The sequence below is a fragment of the Danio aesculapii genome, chromosome 9 (genome assembly GCF_903798145.1).
Source record: "Danio aesculapii chromosome 9, fDanAes4.1, whole genome shotgun sequence".
Lineage (NCBI taxonomy): Eukaryota > Metazoa > Chordata > Actinopteri > Cypriniformes > Danionidae > Danio > Danio aesculapii.
Genome location: NC_079443.1, coordinates 45969881 through 45984595, shown reverse-complemented (window position 1 = coordinate 45984595; position 14715 = coordinate 45969881). Strand labels below are relative to the sequence as shown.

Genomic DNA, 14715 nt, shown 5'->3' with positions numbered 1-14715 from the left:
ATAACTATTAATTATAAGTAGGCAGTTTTGTACATAAACGATATGAACATTTGCATATTAATTTCAGCACTATTTCTGAAATTAACATAAAAACGTAATATATTTGTACACACATTTACATGAGCATTGAATTGGCTCAAAAATGCTATGCGGACCAAATTATGCGCAATTAATAACCCATGTCTGGTTGAACTGTTTTACATATAACAGTATTTTAGCAATTGTGCGACTTGAATGAGTCTAAAACCCTGTCTGAGCATAAGGGGTTATGGGAATGTGTGTAAAAAAAAAAAAGATTGCCGGATTGACTGCCTGGCTTTACAAATAAAATGAATTGAAGTCACTATTCAAGGAAGTGGAAAGAAAAAAAAAGATCATTAATCTGATTCTTTAGATTTTTTTTTTTTATTATTACTCGAAAACAAAGCAATGATTTACAGCCGGTAAAAAAAATTGGCTGGTGAATTTTCTAACGTCAGTAGCCATTGGGAGGTTTGGTAAAAAATTAGTTTTAGGGCCTGTATATATACATCAACTCACACACATCTGTCAACCACCTCTTTCTTACACACACACTCACTCGCTCTATGGGTGACTGTTTAAATCCTTGAATTTGCTTTGTCCTGGCAAACTGAGTGTAGTCTGAGCTCAAGGCCGCGCAGTGAATAAACGCTGCTGTTATTGGGGCCAATTTGTTTTTGTGGCCATGTGAAAGAGAGGATTCTGGCTGTGAAAAGAGCGATGGAGACTGGGAAATGGCTCAAACACAGACAGCAGTTGTTCAGCTGTGAGGATTAATGTTTCGATTGCACTGATAGCGGGTTCTCCTCTTGAAAAAAGGGAACCGAAACCTTCCTGTGTGTAAGCCATGTCCAGAGTTCAACATGAAATTAAGCTTTTTGTGGGATTTGTGGTATCGCCACAGGAAATATACTGCCGTAATAAGTACAAATTGTGGTAACTAAAAAGGAAGTATAGTAAACACACTGGTTTAGTCATCTTAGTTGGCATGAGCCATGCACCACTTACGGATCATATGTCTATATAATATTGCAAGCAACTTTTCAACTTTATATTTTTAAAATTATAACAGTCAGTCAAGGTAATTTCTAATACTAACATCATTTAGATTTTTTTTTATAATTACATTACAGAGATTGAACAGATTTTGCTGGAGCTTTTGAAAAAAAAATCATAAAGATGATGTTATAATGTCACAATTCACACAATTACATTTAGCCTTTTAGAGCGGGGTTATAATATAGCTTGCATTATGGGGCAATACAATCAAGCATTTACTATATATTCCTTAATGGGTGTAAAAAGTTAATGTAATAAACCTGTAAAACATCATTTGGACAGAATTTTCCTGATCATAATGACCCTACATGTTAATGTAAAAAATTCTTTAAAATTATTGACATAACAGCCAAAATAATAAAAGGTTATAAATACGTATCGACAGTTAAAGTCAGAATTATTAGCCCCCTGTTTATTTTTTTCCCCAATTTCTGTTTAACGGAGAGATTTTTTTTAACACATTTCTAAACATAATAGTTTTAATAACTCATTTCTAAAAACTTTACTTTATAAAGTATTTACAAATAATATTTCACTAGATATTTTTTAGACACTTCTATACAGCTTAGTGACATTTAAAGGCTTAACTAGGTTAATTAGGTTAACTAGGCAAGTTAGGGTAATTAGGCAAGTTATTGTATAATGATGGTTTGTTCTGTAGATAGTAGAAAAAAAAATTTGCTTAAAGGGGCTAATAATTTTGACCTTAAAATGGTTCATGAAAAATTAATAACGGCTTTTATTCTAGCCGAAATAAAACAAATAAGACTTTCTCCAAAAGAAAAAATATTATTGGACATACTGTAAAAATTTAATGAGAGGGTGGCTTCACATCCACTCCGTGACTGCTCTTGAATGGCCCAGCCAGAGCCCTGACCTAAACCCAATTGAGCATCTCTGGAGAGATCTAAAAATGGCTGTGAGCCAACATTTACCATCCAACTTGACAGAACTGGAGAGAATCCGCAAGGAGGAATGGCAGAGGATCCCCAAATTCAGATGTGAAAAACTTGTTGCAACTTTCCCAAAAAGACTCATGGCTGTATTAGATCAAAAGAGTGCTTCGAATAAATACTGAGCAAAGGGGCTGAATACTTAGGACCGTGTGATATTTCAGTTTTTCTTTTTTAATAAATCTGCAAAAATGTCAACAATTCTGTTTTCTGTCAATATGGGGCGCTGTGTGTACATTAATGAGGGGAAAAAAATTACATGATTTTAGCAAATGGCTGCAATATAACAAAGAGTGAAAGATTTAAGGGGGTCTGAATACTTTCCATACACACTGAATTACAATATTATAGTTTACCTTTTGTGCCAATATAATCAAGTAGTTGATGTATGCTTTTGCCTTTAGCGATAGTACACTGTATGTCACTGTATGCATATCAATTTCCACTATTTTTCCAGACCTGCAAAACTTAATTTAGAAATTTCCTGATTTCCTGAGAACAACCCAAACAGCACGACAACCTCAAAACATTACGCAATTTTTGACAAACCACCTGTAGAAACACTTCTCTCTCTCTCTGACTTGCTGAATGCCTTCTCAACAGACTGATTTCACACGGCTGCCATTTTAAAAGCGAAAGCGAGGTTGCTGTGGGAAAAAACCCGGAAGTATCGGCAAGAATCACACAGGAACAGCATCGGTGATGGCGTACTGTTGTGTACTTGCCTCTATGTCTTATCAGCAAAGAGAAAGTGACACAAAGTTACCATTTGACCACTTTTCGAGTGAAAGTCTGTTTTGAATGGATAGTGAAAATAAAAAGGGATATTGGACCTCATTTTCAGCTAAATTAAGGGAAATGGCACAAGTTAGCTAAAGTTTTCTTTCCCAAACACACGTTTTAGATGCCATTTATCAAGCTTAAGCTAACAAACTGATTCTTTCACTTTATTAGACTTAGTCATGATACTGAATTTTGGTTACTGAAAATTTCAGTACCGTGACACTATTACAGACAACACGAGGGTGTGTTACAGAGGACTGCATTGTTTATTACTCACCAGGTTATATAGGCTGAAGCAGGGAAGCATCCCCACAGTGTTTACCTGGTGCTGGTATTGTAAGTCACTTTGGACAAAAGCGTCTGCTAAATGACTAAATGTAAATGTAAAAAAAGGTTGATAAAGCTTAGTTTTTGAACACAAAAAATTAATTTAAGTGGTCAGATGGCATCTCTGTTGTGGGACTGGGCAGGACAAACACACAGGAAACACATCTGAGAGCTACTGGACCATCCCAAACGCTGCAGTTCAGACACATCCTCAAAAACACATGAACAAGCTTGTCTCTCCATCTCGGTCTCGATTTCCAGCCACCCACATGCACAGTTATTCCAAGGAAAAAAAAAAGGCTGCGTATTCCACAGGGATGAAATCTGGCGTATTTGAGCCTGGATGAAAGGCCACGGCTCTTCTTCAAAAGTCATTTTTCATTCAGCACGTAAATGTCATGTAAAAACAACAGTTAAGCAAATCTCTACAATACACAGTCGTCAGAGTGAAACTTTTTGTTGTGCTGTCTTTCAAACTGGGGGAGCTTTAGTTGCTTTATGCAACTCAGCATCTGCTAATTAGTGAGAGGGAAGCTGAGATAAGAGTTGTTAATTATGTCTGATTGGGATCAGAGGAAGCAAACACCATGTATTGACCAAGCTCAGACGGCAGAGATCATCTTACCTGAAGTCTGAACCAGTCCAGCCTCATCCCTCTGAAATCAAACACTTCGCCATCTTCAACTGCAACACACACAAAGTTAACAATTCTGTTATTTTCAGAGTACAAACAAGAAAAAAACATAATATTAATAAAAAAGAAATCAGTGAGAGTATATAATAATAATAATATTAATAATAATAATAATAATAATAGTATTAAAACCAGAATAATAAAATGATAAATTATAATAAAAAACTGATGGATTTGAATATATAAAACATAAAATATAAGTATAATATAATATAAATAATATGATTTCAGGAACTTATGTATATGGAAAAATATCACATTTTAAAACAGGTTGGAAATGGCAAATTTAAATTGCATAATTTATTTATAATATTCATTTTGCTTTGGTGGACAATGTAAAGTTATTAAAGAAACACACTGTCATTTTACATATTGAATGGACAATTTGCATATTAGGCAAGGCAATGCAAACTTTATTTATAGAGCACAATTTTACACAACCGTAGCTGATCCAAAGAGCTTTACAATAAAAAAATGTAATATTTGATAAAAAAAAATCAAATAAAACTTGTATTAAAATATAAGAAATGGAAATATATATGTAATACTAAAATACAGATAAGATATAACATGCATAAGTCACTCAAAGGCAAAGGAGCAAAAATAAGTCTTTAAGTTAGATTTAAAAGCATCCAATGATGGAGAAATCCTGATGTTTAGAGGGAGACTGTTCCAGAGCCTTGGGGCATTTCAAAATAATTTTGGTACTGATAAGCTTCCATGATTATGAAGAATTTTTCATATGCAAAATGCGTAAGGAAAAATTGACAGAAATAGCTGTTAAAAGCTGACCAAGAAACTGTTTAATATCTTATGGGACTTTTGTTTTAAATGAACCGCACAGAATCAGAAACTGTAAAATATATATATATATATATATAATGTAGTATTCACATTAAGTCAAGCTCACATATTATTCATTTGCCAATTTATAACCATATAAATCAGATACTAAAGTAATTATAATTTGTAAAGTACACTTTTTTTTTTTTTTGCTGGATTAGGCAAATTTGCAGAAATCATTCTAATATGCTGATTTGGTGCTCAAAAAATTTTGCTCAATAATGTTGAAAACGGTTATAAATTCTTTTTATAGCAACTCATACTTTTTCAAAACCATTTAATTATTAGAAAGGCATTATATATTTATTATTATTAATAATAATAATAATAATAATAACATTTATTATTATTTAAAATATAAAATATGAGAAAAGTGCTGGATTTTTATTTCTAGGTGATACTGAATCTATTTATTTGCGTCCACAAATAAACGCATTTCATATAATAAAAGATGATTTGTTTTTTCTAAATATGGAACATTTGGCAATGCTTATTAAATATTTAAACCATTTTTTCTTTAATTTTTAGAAAATATTAGATAAAATAGTTATCCATTTCATTACACGATATTACAGATTATAAGACATTATAAAATAAGGACGTGGACACACATTTAGATCACAAGCTGCTTTTTTAAAACAAATTTAAATATGAAGAAATGTTCACTACCTTGTTTAACACTGAGAGAGGTCATAGTGTTTACGAACGACGACATAATAATGGATTCATCTTCTGGGCACACGGACAGGTTCTGCAAATGAGGAAGACACAATGATTGTCCAATTTGAGTATGCATTTCAAGATGAACACACCACGAAGAGTAAAGACTTTCTGCAGACTTTCTCAGAGCCGAATGACAAGACCAGCTCTCTATCTAGTGGAGAAGTTCAGGTAGTTCACTTCAAGTTGTTTTTACATGTGGCCAATGAAAAAGATGATTATGTGAAAGAATTAATCAACCAAATAATATAATAACAATCAAAGTTAAAACAATATAATCAATTAGTACAATACTAGCTCTTTATTTAGCGGTGAAGTTCAGGTGTTTCACTTCATGTTCTCTATGAAGCTCTATGAAAGTCCCTGTGAATGAATCATAATGTGACTAATGTTCATGTCTGAACCACACAACGGCACATGACTGATCCTCAGCTAAAGGGAGCACCAACAACTACTCTAAAAAGGACGTGCTACTGATCTGTGGGAAAACTTTATCCAGTGTGGACATTCTTACCTGTACAAGCTCGTTGAGCACCACTGCGTCAAAGCCGGACAGGTACTGAACGTAGTACCTCTGCATCACCGGGCCGTATTTCCGTACATGAGCCCTCAACTCCTCCATGTAGAAGATCAATTCTGCAATGTGCCTGAAACAAACAATCAACAGCAAAAAATAAATAAAAATACAGCAATGAAATATAAAGACCACTTAATTTCCTTATGTTTTTTTCCCTATTTATTTTCTCTGCCATGATTATAAAAAATATTAATAATAAATAACCATAATACACCAACAACTAGGATCAATTCTAATAATTATTCTAACATCCACAATACATGGGGCCATTGAAAAAGATTAAATTAATCTTATTAAAATACGTTTTTTACTCAAATTTCATTGGTCACATACACAGTACGATATGCAGTGAAATTATTATCCAACTTCCTGTGACCTTAAAAAAAGAATAATATCAATAAGGATCTAAAGTATAGACTATAATAAGAATTAAAAACTATTTTAAATATAGAAAGAGACGTTATAGCTATAGAAAATAAGACTTTTAATATGAATAATATAGCTATAGAAAATATAACAAAATATTATAAAATAAAAAGAAATCTTAGCTGAACAAACAAATGTAGTTACAAAGTGCCTTGTGCATACAGAAAAAAGTGTATCCTAGAGGTGACTTTTAAGTGAAAGAATTACTCAACCACCAATGTTTAAACGTCATGATGACCTAGTGTGTAACATTACAAATAATATTACAAGTAAATATTTACAATAATTACAAGTAAACTTACCAATAACATAGTAAAGATGATTATAATAAAGGCTGATGTAATCAAATAAGCATTATTCTTGTAAGTTCTATTTAAAGAATGATACAATAAGATTTATATAATGCAAGGGCCTTGCAAAGTGACCGATGTTGTCCTAAACAAAACATTTCAATATTATTGTAATCATCTGATTATTAATCAAAACATTTTAAATGAATTCATCACTTGAAATGAAATAAATGTTAGACTGAAAAAGCTGTAAAACAGCTTGAACTGAAATGAGCAAAAAAAATAATAATAAAAATAGACTAACAAAATAGAAACATACATTGGAAAATTGCTAACAATGTAACTAAAATAAAAACGTACTTAAAAAATGTGATGAAAAAAATCTGAAGTATCTAAAGTAAAATTTCAAAGCATTTTGACAAATAAAACAATTAAACAAGTATAGTTTAAGGACTTGCTGAGGTGTATGGATTTACTTGTCAATTAAGTCATCTGTGCTTTTCTTTTGAATGTTGTCGGCATGTCTGAGCAGCCAAATGATCTCATCTCGGGCAAAGGAGAGCGCCATGAACACAAACAGAGCCTTCGGACCCAGCAGTCCAGGCTGATCCGCCAGCACTGTGGCCAGCTCTTTCAGGGCAGACCTCAAGAACTTACGCCGTTCTCTGTGCATGGAGCCCCTGGAAAAAATGAGGAATGCATAAATACACAGGGTTTCTGCAGGTTTCATGAAGTCAAATTTAAGAGTGATTTCACACCTAGACGTTTGTTTCAGAACCTGTTGCGTTTGCCCCCTTAGCTCGGTTCGCTTGGGCACATGTGAATCCCGTAATCGCACTCGAATCCTCGCCAAAACAATCGCTCTGAGACCGGCTGAATGAGGTGGTCTCGGCTTGGTTAAAACAAACTCTGGAGCGGTTCGGTTATAGTGAGAACGCAATCCCATCCAACGAACTAACAAACCAGGCTACATCACAGTGTATTATGAATATGTAATAGGAATATAAATGGCTATTAAAAGAGAGAATAATGGGTAGAGGTATCGGTAAAAGTGTTTATTTCAAATGCGAAAGTGAAAGCATGCTGTCCAACTGAACTATTAAAATATATATGAAGAGTTCAGATGCAAAACCCTCTAAATCCATCTGAACTCTTTTCTTGTAAATGAGAATTTTCTATCAGGCTCCTCTGATTGGGTTCAGATGTTTCATTTTATATGTAATGAAAAGGTTATTATCTAGTAAATAAAATATATTTTTTTCAAAAATGTCACTTCAGGCAATTCTTTTTTTTTTAACAAGGTAGATTTTCTTTTGTAGAAATTAGAAATTATTTTACTAAACATAAAACACAAACCACTTGAAATTTAAAATATATAAATCTGTCAAGTGGCGGTTCATTCCGCTGTGATAAACCAGGGAAAAGCAGAAGGAAAATGAATGAATGAAATCTGTCAAGTGCATGAATCAGTAACTATAAAACTGACATTTATTAAATCTTAACAATCTGTTGTCATTTCTGATATTTGGAATTTAGATTTAATGTAAGTAGAGTATTGTAAACATTGTAAGCTAAGCTTGGTATATTCAAATAATGTAGTGTAAAAACATTGTGAAACATCAATATCTGTGCATTGTCCATTAATATAAAAAGCTTATCAGATGTTCAGGTATTATGAAGTAATACAAATAATGTTTTATACATTATATTTATCTTTTTAAAAAATAGCTTACATTAGCAAATAAAACACAAGGTAGGTCTACTGGGCAAAAAGGGGATGTCTCTCAGACTATTTTAGAAGCTGTCATTCATTCATTCTCACCATACTTGGTCTTGGTCTCTTGTTTATCCTCATAGCATCCACGTGGGATAAAAGAAAGGCATCTTGATGTGAAACGCAGTTGACGTTTAATGTATAGTAAATCGGACTCGGTCAAAGTGGCGTCGCTGTGCAAAAAATCATTATGAATGCATGTTACACTTCCGACTGTCCAGTGTGTTTTCTTTTTCTTATAATGCACAGAGTTTTAAGGTAAGGGACGTTTTCATTCTCCATTCACTGACAGTCAGACAGGCTCATCCAGAAATCGAAAGCGGAATATGTCTCCTCATAAAAGCCGGCGTATCAGCGCGCTGCTACATTGAAAACATATGATTCGATTCGCGCCTTCGCATTGGTTCTCGGGATATTGCGGATTTTGGTGTCAAAGGCAAGTGGTGTTTAGAAGCTTTTGCCAACAAACTGTTATTTCTGAATGCGCTGACGCTGCGATTTAGATGATTTGAAGCAAATCTATTTGTTGATGCTGTACTACGTGCCTAAAGCATTCACTCAATGTCATTATCTCATTTATGGCGGAAGTGACGTTTAGCGGCTTTTGCATCTGAACTCTTCATATGTATAATATCATTAACTTTTTGGTTAACTCGACTTCTGATATGGAATCAATATATATTTATATTTCAACCCTTGACAATTGTAATGAGGTCTATGGATGGGAAATTCTTTCCTCTGATTTATATTTGGTGATGACTAAATCTGTGGGTGTCACCATTCAAGATGCAAGCACACAATTAAGGTCTCATTTCCCATTGTCATAAATGAAAATAACGATGTATAATAGCTCAGCGGAATCCTGGAAAATAAACCAAACTCTGACCAACATGAGGAGAGTTTACTCGCATGTGACTTGTTTTAAGTATTTTGGTCTGTTTAGAATCTTTGCCGTGTGAAAGCGAACCGCACCAAGAACAAAAACCAACATTGTAAAAATTTTAATCTCTGTTTCAGAACAAAACAATCGATCTTTAAAAGTGAAACAACCCTAATACTTTTTAAGACCTTTTTGAGTCTATTATTAATTATATGTCAGACTTAAACATGGCTAAACGCTAAAGGATTTGTTCTAATGGCCCAATTGAGCCAGTCTTTTACTTGCACTATCATTTTTTTTATTATTAAAAAATAAAAAAATCCTAGCCACGTTTTAAATAATGCGTCAAAACAAGCATTTGTTTCCCAACATATATTTTCTTTTCAAAAAAATTACAAGCTTTAAAAAATATAATAAACTCAAAATAAGCAAATTTACATGACCATAGGAAAATTAAGACCCATTTTAAATGATTTAAGACCGGGGTGTCCAAACTCTGTGCTGGAGGGTCATGTCCTGCAGATTTTAACTCCAACATGCCTTAACACACCTGCATAGATGTTTCTAGAAATCCTGGTGAAGCCGCATTCACACTGGACTTTTAACCCCATAGACTTCCATTCACATGCATGCAAACGCGTCAGGCCGGAAACACAAGCTTGTGCTTTGGCAGTTCGCTGCACTGCAAAGTTCAAGCTTTCTGAACTCTGACCTGCGAAATCGCATCACATGACTGCGTGAGACCAATCGAATATCAAAACATAACCTTTCTGAACAGAAATGTAAAATATGGACCAATTGGTCGCTTTTTTAAATGTCTAATCATCTAGTTTAATTTGGCCCCTTTTCGCAGCACCGTATAACAGAATTTCGCATGCTCAAACTCTAGTGTGACCCCAGCATAAGAACTTGATAGCCCAGGTGTGTCTGATTGGGGTTGGAACTAAACTTTGCAGGACACCCTTGGACACCCCTGATTTAAGACCTATAAGACATTATTTCAGTGAATTTACGACTTTAAGGCTTAAAATATTAGATTTGAAATTTAAGACATTTTAAGATGACTAAAGACCACTAAAAAAGGCAGACACAAATGTTAAAATAAGTTTAGTTAGAAATACTGAGGCCACTTACGCATGTGAAAGAGCAGATTCTTTGCATTCACGGATATCATTGACACGTTTGTTGTAGCTGTGGAAAAAAGACACACACATCAACATCAGGATATACATACAAAACAAGTCAAACAAAACATTACATTTATTTTACACACAACACCCAAATTAACTAGAAAATGTGAGACTGTGCTGGTAGAAATCACTGACCCACGAATGTTTACGAAGAGATCCTCTGCAGCTTTGTGAATGTGGAAGACCTCGTCCCTGAACAGACAGAGACAGGAACTGCTCTGAAGGGCCAACTTCCACAGACTGAGAGCTGCAGGGTCACTGTTCAGAGCCGCATGACACAAGATAAAGCCGACTAGAAGAGAGAACAGAGAGAAAGAGAGACTGTGAGAAACATTATGATGATTATTTATACCGACTGCAAGTCATTTTTACATATCATCTGAATGCATGTACAGGTGTGTATTTTATTTATTTAGTTGTAGTTTTTTTCTCTTATATTGTAAATGATTATATGATTATAATGATATAAAAAATACATCTGAAAGAAAGAAAAAGGGAGAGATAGTTGTGATGGTTGCATTTTTTTTTACTTTTTAATAATCATTGTAGTCTTTTCTTATTTGTGCATGTATTTATCAAATTTCTGTGTGTGTTTATGTGTTTGTATTATATAATCACTTTATAATTTTATTAATGCATGTCAATGCTTACAATGCAATAGTTTAACAAAAAACTCAGAAATATATTCTGTGACAGCAAACATGGACAGAAATATCATAGAAAGTGTGTATCAACACTTATAAATACATATCGTTTTTAATAACACACTTACAAACGATCCATTTCTCCATGGTGTCCAGGGATAGGTATTCACAGGGCATCTAAAAACACAAACAAAATTACGAAAAACAGATTATATTTTAACAAACACACACTGTTCACATGCACCAAATAGAAATATATATATATATAAATTATTAGCCCCCTTTGATTTTTTTTTATTTATTTATTTATTTTTTTAAATCTCATAATCTTTTTTTCTTCTGTTTTATTTCACCTAGAAACAAAGCAGTTTTTAATTTTTTAAAAGCCATTTTAGGGTCAAAATTATTACCCCTTTAAGCTATATATTTTTTTCGATAGTCTACAGCACAAACCATCGTTATACAATAACTTGCCTAATTACTCTAACCTGCCTAGTTAACCTAATTAACCTAGTTAAGCATTTAAATGTCACTTTAAGCTGTATAGAAGTGTCTTGAAAAATATCTAGTCAAACATTATTTACTGTCATCATGGCAAAGATAAAATAAATCAGCTATTAGAAATGAGTTATTAAAACTATTATGTTTAGAAATGTTTTGAAAACAATCTTCTCTCAGTTAAACAGTAATTGGGCAAAAAAAAAGGGGGGGCAAATAATTCTGACTTAAATTGTATATGTATTTATGTATATATATATATATATATATATATATATATATATATATATATATATATATATATATATATAAATTTTATTTATAAATAATATAATTATATACAGTTGCAATCAGAATTATTAAACCCCCTTTGTAATTCGTTTTTCTTTTTTAATGTTTCCCAAATGATGTTTAACAGAGCAAGGAAATTTTCCACAGTGAGTATGTCTGAAAATATTTTTTCTTCTGGAGAAAGTCTTATTTGTTTTATTTCAGCTAGAATAAAAACATTTAAAAATGTTAAGGTCAAAATTATTAGACCTTTAAGCTCATTTTCCGATAGTCTACAGAACAAACCATCATTATACAATAACTTGCCTAATTACCCTGACCTGCCTAGTTAACCTAATTAACCTAGTTAAGCCTTTAAATGTCACTTTAAGCTGTATAGAAGTGTCTTAAAAATATCTAGTCAAATATTATTTACTGTCATCATGACAAAGATAAAATAAATCAGTTATTAGAAATGAGCTATTAAACTATTATATTTAGAAATGTGTTGAAAAAATCTTATCTGCGTTAAACAGAAATTGGGGAAAAAAATAAACGGGGGGTAACAATTCAGGGAGTTTAATAATTCTGACTTCAACTGTATATTAATAACTAATATATTATAATACATTTATTTAAACAATTTTTAAATAATTTAAATTTATAATTAATTTTATAACAGTACAGTGAGTTTACACAAAATGAAACTGTGGCAATGCCTAATATAATACTACTTACATTATACTTTTACCAACACAATTAGCTCAAAACAAAACCTGAGCAGAACTTATCATTTAAATGAAATGAAATATTCAATGAGTCCCTCATTAAGGCATGAACTTCCCACCACCACCAGTTTTGGAAAACTTGCTAGTAAAAAAAAAAGTGCAAAAACACATTTACAAAAATATTGTTAGATTATAGTCAATTTGATTTGTCAATTGTTGTTAAAATTGCACACCAGGATACAAATTTGTCCAGAATTAAAACTAAAAAAATAGCATTGTGTGCTTCATTTGATATGCATGACTAACTGTGTACCAATGATGAGTTTCAAATCAGCCTGTTAGCGTCCTGTTTTAAAAGATAGCTCCATATGACAAGAAAGAGACAGAGTTAAACAAAAATAAAATAACAAGAACTAGAACACAGCCTGACCGTGTCAGACTGAGCTGGGTTGAGCATGGTGCTGGGAGCACTAATCAAACTGAGCAGCTGAGCGTTTCTCCACTGATCTGCAGACAGATTCCGGCGTGGGTACACCATCTGCAAGGAGACCAGCGCATCTGACAGCGACTGTCAAAACACAGACAGAAAGACAAGAGGAAAAAAAAGACAGATATCTCGCATTAAACCAAGTCCTTCATCCGAGATGCCAAATTAATGGTGTTTTCTGATCTCACTGTATAGTAGGGCTGCACGATATATATAAAAAAAATGTAAAAAAAAAAATCAAAGGGCACATTCACACCAAACGCTTTGCTTCTAAAAACACGAGTCGATCAGTTGGATCAGTTAACAGACCTAAACGAAAACCCTGCCTCTGACATCTTCTGATTGGTCCACTGCTCTGGAACTAACAGTGATGAGCTGCACTACTTGTGAAAGTTCAAGTCAGGGGTGTCCAAACTCGATCCTGGAATGCCGGTGTCCTGCTAATTTTAGCTTCAACACAGCTGCCAGGAAGTTTCTAGTATATCTAGTAAGAGCTTGAATAGCTAGTTCAGGTGTGTTTGATTAGGCTTAGAGCTAATCTCTCCAGGACATCGGCCCTCCAGGACTGAGTTTGGACACCCCTGGTCTAAGTTCTTCTTTTAATTTCACGTCGTCTAAAAAAATGTGCGAGTCTAATGGTCACACACATCCGTCAAGCATGTGTTTACATTGAAAATCAACAGAAAAGAGGTGTATTGGAAAGGAAAAATGCATCCTGTGTGAACTCCTATAACATTTCGAAATTTAATTTTTCATCGATAGATACATGCCAATATGAATACAATTTAACTAGATGACTTGAATAGCTGTATTTGGAAAGAATTTAGAATTTCAGATTGACTAGGGAGATTTAATTTATGAATTATGCATACAATATTAAAAAAGTCTACACTCACTTCTAAATATGTGACACGCAGCAATTCGGAATGGTTTGAATAAAAGCAGCATACAGCATAAAGCACGAGGTTTTCCAAACACAGCCACTGAGCGCCTCTAAACAGAAAGCCCGCCTCTGAGTTGTTCTGATTGGTCCACTGCTCTGGACCCAACAGTGATGAGCTGCACTGCGTGTGAAAGTCTTAGTTCTTTTAACTTCACATGATGTCTAAGACAGGGGTTTTCACATTTTTAGGACACACGCAACAATAATACGATTTTAATACGATTAAGACAATACTCTGATTAGAGTCTACCATGTAAACAGCGATATTTGATTACCTTAATCTGACTAAAGTCATAACTGAACTAAACACAAATGGAATTAAGACGAGGAGTATGCATTTATTAGTGGCATTATTGAAGTAGACACCACAATCAAACTATTAACATCATGTAGGACTTTGCCTCATTTTGTGACAAGATCTACACAGGCGGCTGTCAGTAAAGGACCGCACACACACATCGCGAAATGTGGAGGTTTTTTTTTTCTCTCCATTCGACGTGCGGTATCAATAGAAGCAACACTCTTCCACCAGTCCTTACTTTATATTCGTGCCAAATACCCCAGTTTGTCACAGGGACGTGAATGTAATGTTCATGAGTGAAAGTGAA

General features: G+C 33.5%; 1 protein-coding gene across 2 annotated transcripts in view; it reads right to left on the bottom strand.

The window, feature by feature from the left end:
* The window catches only part of nckap1 (NCK-associated protein 1), a 97024-nt gene that overhangs the window by 48519 nt on the left and 33790 nt on the right, over positions 1-14715 (bottom strand). For both annotated transcript variants that reach the window (XM_056465856.1, XM_056465857.1), the window contains exons 7-14: positions 13108-13245; positions 11310-11358; positions 10673-10829; positions 10482-10538; positions 7170-7373; positions 5915-6047; positions 5350-5431; positions 3769-3827 (exon numbers count right to left, since the gene is read on the bottom strand). In XM_056465856.1, coding sequence (XP_056321831.1) covers positions 3769-3827; positions 5350-5431; positions 5915-6047; positions 7170-7373; positions 10482-10538; positions 10673-10829; positions 11310-11358; positions 13108-13245 — 879 coding nt within the window. The remainder of the gene's footprint in view (positions 1-3768; positions 3828-5349; positions 5432-5914; positions 6048-7169; positions 7374-10481; positions 10539-10672; positions 10830-11309; positions 11359-13107; positions 13246-14715) is intronic.